Genomic DNA, 13,665 nt, shown 5'->3' on the forward strand with positions numbered 1-13,665 from the left:
CTAATATCTGCGGGGTTACATAAGGGATTTGATAGCCGTGCCTGTCCCTTCTGAATGTCAGCAATCAGCCTTGGGGGGAGCTGTGGTCTGTTTACTAGAGGGAAGAGGGGAAGGAGAGAGGGATAGGGCGAATGAAGGGAGGGGGAGAACAGGAGAGAGAGAGGAGAGACACAGAGAGAGGGAGGGCAGGCAAGAAAACTTTTCACTTCTGAGGAGCCACGGAGGAAGCGTGTGTGTGTGTGCGTGCTGGAGCGGCGACCATGCAGGTAAAAACGCATTAGCTAATTGCTCTGAACTTAATTAAACGTCATTCGCGATCGGTTAATTGTGCTGATTTGAGCGCGGAGAGTGGCCTGCGACTGATAGAGGATCGAGCAATCGACGGATTGTGCCCCATACTAATCCGATCCCTTATAGAAATCCAACATTAAATCCCAAACTTTTTCTGCCTCTCGTCTCTGTTTCGTCTGCTCTCCCTACACCACCCCCATCGTCGAGGCGACCGCGGCGCACGTACTCCGCTTCAAGTAGCTTTTTAGCGTTTAATTCTTTCGCCAATTACGGCTTGAAGCTGTTAAAATGATAGTTTAAATGGCCATGTGTTGCACCGTGAGTGTTTAAGGTATGGATTTGAGCGCTAGGACGCGTCAAAAGGGGGTCTGCTGGGCGGCGAGGGAGGAGGGGGTGCGAGTGTTTTCTAACACATCTGTAAACGGAGCCCACGTTCATTAATTAAATGGCTTTAGTCCGGCTAGGCCTCAATTTGCGCTGTTGAGCAGCAGGCGGCGGGCGGTGCAACACTAGATGCCCGATTGGCAGCCCACAATCAGAGGGGTAAGGATATAACTCGAGGCCGAGGTTTTTGATCTGAAGCCTAGTGAGACTATTTTCTATCCTGCGTGAACTCGGTCGGTGTATTGAAGCTGCAGTTCCCACCTGGACCAGGCAGAGTTTGTAGGGAGTGGAGACTAGCCAGTTGGAGACAGTTTGAGGAGCGGTTAATTATCTCTGCTTGCTAACAGGCTAGCTAGCAAAGTGACACGACTGTTATTAGCTCAACCCCTATTTGTTTATTAATTTGCTGAACGTCCAGAGAGCCAGCAGCGAGATAATGCACACGTCTGCCCTGTGTTTTGCAGTTTCGGAGAAGTGTCTGGCTATCACTGCGGGGTTATTTTCTGTAAACTAACAGCTAACCAGCATTTCCAGAAACACGACTGTAATGCGACGTTACAGGGGGGGCTTCTCAACCTAGCTTGCTAGCTAATTGATTCGTCTCTGGTCGGCATAGCTAATTAGACTGCTCATTAATTAGGCAACTATGAGCAGAGAAATGTCAGTCTGGTTATATCTTAGCTTTTAATTATGAAACTCTTGATGAGGAGCTCTTAAACATGATATAATCTGCAGATATGGACTTGTCGGAACATTATCTGCTCATATAACCCTGCTAGCTTGCTAATTGGCATGACGAGGAAGTGAGGATTGTGGCTGTGTTGGTATTTCTCCTCATGGGCATGGTTTGCTCTCTTCGTTGCGTTTTGGATCATGAATGCTTGCGGGAAAAATACATCAAAGCCGTGTGGTAAAATCCAGACTAGTGGTCTATTTTGACTTGCTTAAAACTGCGTGGGAGTTACAGTTATTTGATCATGCACGTTGAGGCTTATGCAGTATGATTTCAGATCATATTTAATATATCGACCACATTCCTTGTGCTGGTCAAAACTGGGAGAAATAAGTGGTTTTACAGGCTGTATTGTAAATTATTAAGCAGTGCATGTAATGATTGTGATTGTTGCTGCAATATATTCTGCATTTAATACATTTCATTTGCACATGTGATGCCAGATCAGTTTGTGGAAGTTGGATTGATTGCAAAGATGTAGAAAACAGTGAATCTTTTATTTAGAGTTAACAACACTGCAATGTCAAACCTACTAAAGGCACTACATGCATGCTCCTTTTAAAGGCGTAATTTCAATAACTGCATTATTGTGTTGTTTGATACAGTCTTAACAGACATAATGTTGGAACCCTACCTACAAAGCATGGCTAATGTTGAATGGAACTTCAGAGACCTGTAAGAATGAGATACTGATCTGGGATTAGTTTTATTGTTAAACAAGATATGCCTATATAAGGGTATGGTGACCGGCCTCTGATTGTAGGTTCAAATAGTTAAACATGACAATGCATGATAAATGTTGGTCACCTACCTAAGGTGTGTATACTTTTGTCTTGGTGGGTGCAGCTCCCCTTTTGATCTTGCTTAAATTACTTCCTCACATCACATTTGACTTTATATCCTCTTTTCTATTCTGCATTTGTGATAAATGGTAACCGCTCCAGAAAGAGAAGTATTCTCTAGCATTTTTACATTTGTTTTTGTTGTTGTTTTTGGTTAGGAGGAGGCTGGTGAGACAGTGAGCAGTGAAAGTAATGGGGTGGCAGCGTGGCTATGCCCCCTGTGCCAAAAAAGGCAACCCAACAGATCCTCCCTATCTCTTCATCTCACTGAGCAACACAGTGTACTTCCATCTTGTGTCGACAAACTGCTGGACATTGTAAGTACAGCTGGGCGGTATGGCTAGTCTATACTCCCTGAAAGGCGGAACTTAATTACTTTTGGTAGTGCAACAATTGTGACCGTAATGTTTAATGAGCCCACTTGTTGCTGGCTGATAAACAGGGATTGGACAAAATATCAAATGTGTTGTAATGCTGTAGCTCTGCAGTCAATACAAATTATGTGATGTGGCAGGAAAAACTGCATTTTCAAAGTGGTCACAACTTTTACCAACATTTAAAATGTCTCTTGAAAACATACAGACTTCACCAAATCAGTATTCACTGCTAGGCTACTGTGTTATAATTTGTTTTTATTACTCTGTCCACCCTCTGTCATATATATTATAGTATGTGAGAGAGGAACCATTCAATGATGGATAACATTATTAATCCCCTAGGTTAGTCACCCATACACCATAAAAAATAAACACAAGTGAGACAAAATATTTATCCTTTGATGTTCTAATGTGTAATTATTGGTTAATAAGACATTAGTGGTAGGTAATAATAGGTAGTATTGTGGGTGAGCGCTTGTTGAAATTCATATCATGGTGTAATACATTGCACTTATGTCTGTCTTAACATAGATGGTCTAATATGTGTCTTAATAAAATTATTATCTAGAGAACCCAAGCTTAAAGTAATTTGAATTAGTTTTAACACAACTGCGGAACATATACACTTACTTATGCAGAATCTGTTAATACATTAGTAATTAGTATTTTGAATTATGAATGTTGAGGATGTTTCTGTTCATGACTTTTTGTGCAGATTAACATTTGGCAGTCGGCAGTTTAGTATTCATTAATTGGATAGTTTTAATACTTCATTGTTTAGACTAACCAGTTACCAGATATGTCAGTGTGAAAGTATTTCCTGAGAAGGAAAAAAAACAAAGCAAAAACAAAACTAAGCACCTGCATGAACACACTGTTTGTAATGGGTCGATGACAATTTAGTATTTTAAGTGTTGAGAAATAGAGGGAATTTTATTGGTGGATGAATTGATCAAAGACTGCCTAATTTATGCCTTTAGGGTAATTTGTAAATTAAAGGCTTGCCAAGCATGCTATGTGTAATACAACCACACATCAATGAGTCACGCCCAAATGCTGAGCCGTTCAAAAGCTACATAGCATTCAGCTCATCTGCATGGAGACGTTGCAGAGTTAAGTTTGCAGTGGGAATGTTGCTGATCCTCTCCTTTCATTTTCTGTTAACAGGCTGTTATAAAACAGGGTGCCAGTGGAAGAGGAGAAGAGGACAAAAGTGCTCTAAAGTCTACAGGTGAGTGTGGAAAATACTTTTTTTTTAAAAAAAAGTATTTAAGTCATGAGAAGAAAATCACAAAATTAAGGACTGTAAAAAAACACATTCATGCATTTCTTTATGTTCTCATAATGACTCTGATGTGAATTACTGATATATTTTACCCAACCAAACCTGGTTTACTCCATAAAAGGAATTATTATGGTGTGGATCTGTTTGTAGCTCTAAAATTGTGTAAACTATTACTTTCAGTATGCAAATGTTCACTTCTGTTATCAGTTAGAATTCCATCTACTCAAACATAAAAGTTAAACCTGTGTATTTGTTTTATCAGGTGCTGAATCTTCACAACTGGAGCACGCTGAAGACGTCAGTTCAGATCCCTGCCAATCTAGTGAGAGTTCAGACGCTACCCCGACGCTTGGAGACAAAGAGATGGAGGAAGAGAGAATAATGGAACAGGAGGGAGGTGAAGCTGAGCCAGAGCCAGATGAGGAGGGAAATCAACTCACAGGAGCCAAACAGCAAAACGCAACTGAAAACTCAGAAAGCCCAGACGCTAGTGAAAAGTCAGTTGGTAAAAATGGTGTGCCAGCTGAAAATAACACCCAGTCATTCAAATGCAATGCCTGCTTGGAAACTTTTCCCGGCAGAACTGCCTTGAAAGTTCATTACAACTCTGCATCCCACATTCAGAGGATGACAACAGGCTCTGCAAAACAAGGTGGGGACATTGATCCCCCATCTCCCTCAGTTCCTGTCCTGTCTCGGCCATATATATCAAACAAGCCCTACCAGTGTGCTGTATGTAGAGTCTCTTACAATCATGCCATCACCCTTGAGAGCCATATGAAATCTGTCTTGCACCAGACCCGCAGCAGAAATGCTGGAATTGCCGCACATGCTGCAAACAGCACAGCTGCCACTGCTAGTTTGGGAGGTACCACCACCAGTGCTCTAAACACTGTAGTGACCACATCTGGAAGTGGAACCAGTCAGTTAGTTACCACCACCAACAGTGCTGCTCCTGGGACATTGATGGTTACTCCTACAAAGGACGGAGAGCAGATCCAAACTTCACAAGTGGCTCCCTCCCTCCTCACCTCCCCTGTGGCCTCAGCTCAGGCGGTCTCAGCCTTTCTAACCCTCCTCACATCCAGTCCCAACACCCTCTCACACTCCCTCCTCCCCTCCCTGTTCACGGCCGGTGCTGCTCCTGGTGCCGCCGTGCCTCAGCTTGTGCCTCAGCCTCAAATGGTCATGCCCTTGATCTTGAATGGGCTCCAAGCCCAAACCCAGCAGCACCAAGAGAACCAGCAGGGCCAGCTCCTAACCCAGTGTGTGCCATTCGTAGGTCTCAGCACAGCCCAGCAAGCCCTCCTAACCCAAAGACTTAACAGCTTACAGAACCAGTGGCCCTCTGCAGGAGTTCCAACAAACATACAGCCCTGCCTGGAGGAGCAAAAACAGACTATGAAGTGTGAGAAAGAACAAGAAAGGCAGGATAGTGAGACTGTTGAAGAGGAGGTCTCAGATCAGATCAAGGACAGGAATAACTGGACTACAGAGAACAATAAAACAGAAAAACTTAAGGAGGAGGACAGTAAAGAATCTGCACAGTGTCCTAATATAGAAGGCAAAGTGAAGGTTGAGAATAATGAAGACAATGCGAAGGCACATAGAGATAGCACAACAGATGGAGACAGCTCGACTAATCAGTTGGACCTGGAAGGTGATAAAGCAGCTAGCCTCAGTCTCTCCCCAGCGGGCACAGAGAAGAGCCTCCGCAATAAGAATCTCTCGCCTTCTGCATCTGTGCCCAGCAACTCAAGCCTCAGTCCTTTAAATTTAAACCTTACACTTAGCCCTGATTCAACTCCTCAAAAATCACAATCAGGCACTAGCCCTTGTGGCTCACTTGGCACCCCAAAATCCAGCCCGAGTACAAATGCCTTAACTAACAACCAAACTCGACCCCATTGTAATGCAATGGGATCAATTTATCCAGACCTTCCAGTGCTGTCAGAGTTCCAGTCAGAAGTGCTCTGGGCCTTCTTTGAGTCACGTAGTGAGGCTGATGCTGCAAGTCCTCCCCATGAAGACTGTGAGGCACTGGGCAGAGAGGTAGGGCTTTCTGAGGAGGAGGTACGTAGGTGGTTGAGCCAAGCCCGACATGCAAAACAGAGGCAGAGGGCAACAGAGGTAGAACACTTGCAAAGCTTGGCAGGATTTACAAGACATGCCCAAAATTCTGACATTGACTATGATGATGAGGAAAGCTCACTGGTTATAGCAGAAGGTGAGGATGATGTTGAAGCATCAGGTAGTCAGGCGATGGATTTGTCTAGTACAAGAGGGAAACGCAGACAGAGGGATTTGAGAAGGAAGGGTCAGGGAGATTCCTGTCTCACTTCTGATTCAGAAAATGAGGTGTACACCTCTGTCATTGTGTCTGACGAGGAAAGTCAGAATGGGTCTTTGAGGGAGGGTCCTGAGAGCCCTGCTAAAGATGAAGCTCAGTGGGAAGTCCACGGTGATAAAGGGCCAGGTGGAGGAAAGGTCTTGCGCTCCACAACTGTGTTTCTCTCTGATGCAGAGGACGAGTATGAAGACGAGGAGGGCGGAGGGGGTCAGGGAGCCAAGAGGAAAAAACGAAAGGGGGAGTTTGAGCGCGATGAGGTGGAAGTGAAAAAGGAGAGACAGGACCCAGATGTGGATCTAGAGTTGGAGGCCCAAGGGGATCCTCCAAGTTCACAGACCCACACTGAGATTCCAACCAGCGCTCTCCACACGCTTCCCCTGTCCCTTGCTCCTTTTTCTACTCAGTTCCTAAGCCCCTATGTTCTCTCTCTTACTCCTTCAGTGATTGATGGGAGCAAAGTACCCGTCTTTTCTAACCCACCAACGATCACACGCTTCTCCAGTTCTCTTCTCTCACAGTCTCTCTCCTCCCACAGCCAAACTTCCCACTACCTGCCCAATGGTGGTGACTGTGAGTCCGCTCTGGATCTCAGCATGGGAAAAAACAACTCAAAATCTGCTTCATCCTCATCATCTCTGGCTGATAAAATTGCAGCACAGAAGGGACAGTTGCTGGATGGGCTTGGCTTGAGGCCCACATCCAAAGGTTTGGTAGTCGTCCAGGTGAAGCCTGAACCTGTTACTTCCATGCCCTCTACCAACAGCAGTTTTAATTTGGTGAACTGTAACAACATGACAAAGTCCAGTATTTACATGAGGGCTGCAGAGAAAATGAACGCCACACTATTGGAAAGGGAGCGAGAAAAGGAAAGAGAGAAGGTAAAGGAGAGGGAGCAGCAGGAGCAGCAGCAGAGGAAATCCAAAGGAAAAAGGTATCGGGATATGCGACGGTCAAGGACCATCATTCAAGCTGAACAACTTGACATTCTGTATGGCTGCTATTTCAAAGACCCAAATCCTGGGAAACATGAGTTTGAACAGATTTCAGAGTGGGTCCACCTTCCAAAGAAGGTCGTTCAGATTTGGTTCCAGAACATGAGGGCAAGGGAACGAAAGGGCGAAGTCAGATTCATCAGTGATGGGACCCTGGCAGCGGTTGGCAAACCTCTCATCAAATTTACATGGCCTCTTTCCAAGCCCATTTTCTCCAACAAGCCTGCTCCAAATAACACTGGGTGCATTACAACTACTCCAATTGTGCGCACCCTCATAAAAACAGAGAGAGAGCCTGTAAAGGAGCTGGGCAAACCTGCCGTGGTGAAAAAAATAGCCCCAGTTCCTATCAAGCCCAAGGAGGTTCTTTCCTCTACCACAGTCTCTCCTGTGAGCAGCAGTGCTTCTGCAGTGCCAAAGACCAAGCTCGAAACCACCAGCAACGTCACTATGGTCAAAGTTGCACCCAAAGTCAACACCCCTGTCCTTTTAGCACCACCCAAGGATCCAATCCCCATTGCCCCGCGACCAGCCCAAAAACGAAAGCTAGAAGAGGAAAGCGAGGAAGAAAAGACTGATGAAGAGAAAGACAATGAAAATGAGATGGGTCCTGGACCAGGGACCACTAACCGCATGGTTCCCAAGCTACCCACAACTCCCATCAACAACAGGCCCCCTGCCACAACTGTGGTGCCACAAAAACAGAATGGGCTCAACTACTGGACCCCCAAGATCCCCATTAAGATTAACACTCTGTCAAGAGAACAATTGGCTCTTCCAACGCACACACCTCCTCGTACCATCCCCCCGCCCCCCACTCCCAGTATCGCGCCAGTTAGCCCGAATACCCCCACTTCTGCCAAAGTGGCCAGCCCCACCACCCCGATCATAGCTAAATCAAGTCCAACAGAAAGCAGCTTTCTGCCCCATTCATCCAGCCGTAGACCACGCACACACTTGTCCTGCCTACAGCTGTCCATTCTGCAGTCCTGTTACGAGACCTGCGCTCACCCTAATGCCATGGAGTGCGAGGCGATCGGCACAGAGCTCAGCCTGCCACTCAAGGTGGTGCAGATCTGGTTCCAAAACACCAGAGCCAAGGAGAAGCGCTGGAGGCTGCAGCAAGAGAAAATGGTAAGTTGGCAAGTAGACTTGCATACATAGTATATTTTAAAGACTTTGGTACAAAAACTCATTATTGTTTATACAGTAATAAAGAGTAATTAGATTTATAGCAAGGTATGTTGATGAGGAAACCTTTCCTCTTTGGCACATTATTGCTGCTTTGCACCTTTTTGATTCTAGGGCTGGGCTTTTATTTCGTATATTGACTTTAAAAGGAAAAATATTGTGATTCACTTCTTGTTTTTGTTTTACAAGATTTTATGAAATTAAATTATTTCAAGCAAATAGTAATTCAGGTCATTTATATTTTTGTTTTATATATTAATTTTTTTCTGCAGTATACACTGCAGTTGACATTCAGTGTTTTTACCATAGTTTGTGGTATTACTCAAAATAATATAGTATATATTGAGTTTTTGGAGTACAAATATTGCTTAGTTTTGAGCACTCAACCTTTTGCTCAAGAACACACACGTGTTGCTGTCTACAAAAACAAACATCTAAACAAAATATTGATGTCAAAATACAGAATTGCTAAATTGTGCGTATAGCAGTTTTATAGAGGGCTTGAATTTTAGTCAGATGGTTCAGTCGAAAAACCTGTAACAAAATTTGAACTTAATATTAAATGACATTAAACTTTTTCCATCTCTGGTCCTGTCTTTCCACCCTACTCTCCAATTCCCAGTCTCCTCTTTCAGGTGGGAAGGTGGACATGAGCTCAGCAAGCTACCTGCAGTACAACGCTTTCAAAGCCAATCGTCCCATCCTGCCCAAACCTGTTCAGCTGACAATTACCGAACCTTCAGCTTCCCCAGTGGCCGGCCAGCCTGTGCCAAAGGAGACCCTGACAGGCCGCTGTGATGCCTGCAACATCTCCTTTGAATCCCGGGCTGCAGCAAGGGCCCACGTCTTCTCCCCACGTCATCTGGCAACCCTGAGAACCACTAACTTTGGCCAGCCGACGACACTCGTGAACAAGAATGGAACCGGTAGCGTTGGACCTGGCAGCATTGTGTCGGTCTCACAGGTCCCTCACTCTACTCCGGTAACCAGTTCAGTAGGGGAGATGGTTATTGAGTCGCCTCCACCGACGGCCACCAGCAACAGTTAAAAGACTCAGATCAGGATTGGTCTGCACACTGACTATTCTCGGACCCATTTGGGCTCCTCAGATTTTAATAAACAAATTTGAGCACTAATACTCAAAAGCTAATATTCTTTAGTTTTTGAAGTTGGCTCCCCCTACATCCGCTATCCCTTGCTCAACCCTCACAGACTCAAACTCCGTTAATCTATAGAGTTACCTGGAATCCAATACAACAGCAGACCGATCCCATGCTGCTTCACACTCACTCAGTTGCTGTCTGATAATTGATGCACACATCTCAAGTCTCCCTCAATCCTCACACACTTTATCCCAACATTTTTGGTCCTAAGCCTGTGGTTATATATTACCTTACTTCAGTGACCTTCCTATAATTTGTAAAGGCGCTCTACTTGCCATGCTTGAACTGTGCTACCCTAAAGACTGATGCAAAAGCGTTTCCTCTTTGGAAGTGGCCATTTGACAGTAGGCCCGGAAATACTTTTTGGGATAATAACATGAAATACTCGCATAAATAACTCCAGTTTTCTCCTGTGGAATTGTTTTTTTTTTTCTTCTCATGCCTACTTTCACTTTTAGGGCAAAGATTTCTTGGATCTAATATGACTGGACTGAACCATTGGGAGAGGAAGAACTGGTATTAATTGTCACCTTTTTATTTGCTACAGGAGTGTGATCTGAAGAGTGTTGTGTCCACTCAATTGGGATAAAAAAAGAGGTACTTTAAGAGAGAATAGGGCTGTTGAATTGTACCCATTTACATATTCATAGTTTTCACGACAATCCAAATAGACGGGGCAAAAAGAGAGGCGGAGGAAGGTAGAATCTTGGCATACCGCACTTTGACACATTTTTACCTTGTTTGAAATGTTTTTAAGCATTCTAATGCAAGTGTCTTTATGGAAAGATACATTAATGCATGTCGGATGCCTTAATATAAATCACAAGAAATAAATTGATTTTTTTGCTAGTCCAATGAAACATGCTTTAGGTGTGAGCATTATGTGCAAGAAGCAGACCTGGGTGTGTAACTGAAGAAGAGCTCTGTTCCAAAATGCTTTTATTTTCATCTTTGGGGGAAATATTTGAATGTCATATTCTGTATCAAGAACATCACAAATCCTGCCTGTAAAGTTGTCAGCACTCTCTTGGCCAAGGACTATAATTACATAATTACCAACTATCTTGTTTTTATAAATTGAATTTCTTTGATCCTGTGGATTTTCATTTCCCTCCAAATGGTGTATGTGTCATTTTGAAATGCAGCTCTTCAAACCTGTTGGGGGAAATAAATGTTTTTACCTACTGTGGGTGTGTTAGAAATATGACAGCCTTAAAAAGAAACACCACCAGGTATAGAAATTCAAGCCTAGGTGATTCTCATATAATGTAAGTGAATTAATTTCATCCTCACCTGGCACAGAGGGTCAGACAGATTTTTTTTTAACTCCCAGTTTTCTTTGTCATGAATATTGTGCATAAGACAGGAAGGTAAGTACTCATTTAATTTACCTTAATATTTATATAAATGCCAATAGAAGCAATTAAAAACTGTTCTAACAGATTTTTATTTAGGTCAAAAGCCAAGCCACTAAGATTATTAAAGAAAACAGGGCTTGAAATGGGCTGTTTCCCATACTCTTTCCCCCTCGTTTTGTTCCGTTTTGATACAGAGTTACTAATTCTGGTAATGTACGTGCTGTGAAATGAGATCTAATATCTGGAAATCATGACAAGGGAGAGAGTTGGGTATTACTAGTATCCTTAAGGGACTAATGGATACTCAAATCTTGAAAGCAAATTGGGAAACATTAAATGTGTTGACTGAGAGCTAATAAGATGGTGCTGTGTTGAAGGACACATAACATACTAAAGATGTTTTCCTTCAATTTAAGTTGTATATTAATGTTACTATTGATAGTTTTAACAAAATGCAAAACTAAAAACATGAACTTTTGTAAAGAAATATATTAAAAATAACTGATATTCCAAAGTAATCCTCCCTTTGCTTTCTGTCATTCAAAAACCAAAAAGCAATCTTGAGGTCGACAGAGAGCAGGAGAGGTAAATGCAAACTGTAAAGGACATCCCACGGCTTGACACTTGCACTAGTCCACAATTTTTGCACAAGCTACAGACATTTCAAACGAACACAGCCATTAACACGACATTAAGAGTCACTTGGTGTGGATTTTGAAACAAGGAGGCTAACTATGTCCTTTCATGAGTAATAACTTGTACTCCTGTTGGAAACTGTATCTTGTGTGTAAAGCAAGGACTGGAGTGCTTTAACTTCAAGACTGGGATTACACACACGCACACACACAGACACGGTGTTGCACTGTCCAAACTAGATAGGTTTTTATGGAGATCTGCTTTTTATTCTCTTATGTTTCATTGTCACTTTGATTATCACTATTGTTATAACTGTACTACTACTTATACGATTTATCATTACTACCCATCACTGTTTTTGATTATTATTGATCCATCATGGTTTTAAATGCCACCTCTCTGCTCAAAAATAGTATGGTATTCCTATGAATATTGAACAATAATAATGGCAGTGTTGTTATGAATTGTTAGATTTTTGATTAAGCTTATTTTTTCCTCCTCACTTGTATCTGCCTTTTTGTGTTTGGTCTCCATTATGCTTTCTTTGATATACAGAAAAAGAAATAAAATCAATTGAACAACAAAGCATATCTGTTGTACGTCTTTATTTTATCATACGTACTCCTGAACGTCAGCAAAATTTAGGAGATGATAATGGGCTTTGGGAAGAAGCAGCAAAGGAACTACGCCCCCCTTAATATCAATAGGTCCTCAGTGGAGAGGGTGGATTGCTTCAAATACCTTGGTCTCCACGTCACAGAAGGCCTGACTTGGGAGCTGAGGACATTCCCCGGTATCCCCTCAAATACTTAGGAATTCCTACTCCTCCATCATGGAGAGCTTCCTGACAGGGAACATCACTGCCTGGTACAGAAACAGGACTGCAAGGCCCTGCAAAGAGTGGTTTGTTCAGCTGAACACACCATAGCCGCTGCTCTACCCTGCATAAAGCATGTTTATACCAGACACTGCAAAAATAAGGCCAGGAGAATAAAATAAAAAAAATCTTAGCCACCTGGATAACTGTCTTTTCATCCTGTTGAGATCAGGGAGAAGGTACCAGTTACACCGAGAGGCTCAGAGGAACGTCTACCCTCAAGCCACAAGGATACTTAATGATGATCCTGCCTTATTCTAAACATTGACATTTATTCAGTGTCTGCAGGTCCTTAAAAAAGTCTTGAAACATCTTTTAAGAATAAAGCCTTAAATGTCATTAAATTGTCTTATACTTGAAGTTGTGAGGTCTTAACTGCTACAAACATTTTGTCTAATTTCATTTATGCATCTTTTAATTTCTTTTTGTGAAAATGAGTGAAGCTTTTCTTTGTAAAAGTCCACAATTCTAATGTTACAAATCTTTAAAAAACTATAACACGGTCATTTTACTTCATACTTGCACTTACCTGTTGGCAAAATGTAGACTGACTTAACTCACTCTACTAACCATATTCATGCATAACATCTACCTCTGCACAAGACCACTACTTACCCACAATGCTTACCTGCTATGCTTAAATAAGTAAAACATGATTTGTATGAAAATCTTTCCTAAACTTGGTTAAATGTGTTTTGAAAGGGTGTTGAAAAGCATTACATTTAACTGATACATGTAGACACCCTGTTATTTATTATTACTACTACTAAAAACTGTCACTATTGACAGCCACTATATTTCACTGAAAACGTTTTTATGATTTCATGTGTCAAATAACTTTATTTACCAAATGAACAATATGTGTCTGATTGCAGTGACACTGGGGCATATGTGTGTACTTTCTTTGTGTGTAACAAGGGTTTATATTGTTAATATGAACATTATATAAATCTAAGGTTTTACTTGAGTGGCATGTTTTAAATAAAGGTCACTCAGGTCACACTGTGGGAGACAATTTATACAACACACTCAAATGTGCCTGGAATTAATTTGCTAAACAATTGGCTTTGCCAGTTTACTTACCACTGACAGGAATATGATTGACAGGAACGCAATCCAATCAAAAGCACACATGCGATTTGGGAACCGGAAAGTCCTGCACTATCATCCAATAGGAACGCAGGAG

General features: G+C 42.5%; 1 protein-coding gene across 2 annotated transcripts; it reads left to right on the forward strand.

Annotated features, from left to right (window-relative positions):
• Positions 1–117: 117 nt before the first annotated feature.
• zfhx2 (zinc finger homeobox 2) lies at positions 118–12,175 on the forward strand. 2 transcript variants are annotated; one of them, XM_033638604.2, is made up of 5 exons: positions 118–266; positions 2,409–2,567; positions 3,795–3,858; positions 4,175–8,388; positions 9,068–12,175. In XM_033638604.2, exons 1-5 carry the CDS (start codon positions 261–263, stop codon positions 9,491–9,493), a joined length of 4,869 nt encoding a protein of 1,622 aa, XP_033494495.1. In that variant the 5' UTR covers positions 118–260; the 3' UTR covers positions 9,494–12,175. The 2 variants fall into 2 exon arrangements, with proteins under 2 accessions (XP_033494495.1, XP_033494494.1); XM_033638603.2 differs by lacking the exon at positions 118–266 and adding an exon at positions 673–834.
• Positions 12,176–13,665: the final 1,490 nt, after the last annotated feature.

Source organism: Epinephelus lanceolatus, chromosome 20 (genome assembly GCF_041903045.1).
Source record: "Epinephelus lanceolatus isolate andai-2023 chromosome 20, ASM4190304v1, whole genome shotgun sequence".
NCBI classification, from domain to species: domain Eukaryota; kingdom Metazoa; phylum Chordata; class Actinopteri; order Perciformes; family Serranidae; genus Epinephelus; species Epinephelus lanceolatus.

Bases quoted from the DNA above. Each gene is read 5' to 3' on its own strand.
- zfhx2 (XM_033638603.2), top strand. From the start codon at position 805: ATGCCCGATTGGCAGCCCACAATCAGAGGG. The intron at 835-2,408 runs GTAAGGATATAA...GTTTTTGGTTAG, and splicing joins GGCAGCCCACAATCAGAGGG to GAGGAGGCTGGTGAGACAGT. The intron at 3,859-4,174 runs GTGAGTGTGGAA...TTGTTTTATCAG, and splicing joins AAGTGCTCTAAAGTCTACAG to GTGCTGAATCTTCACAACTG.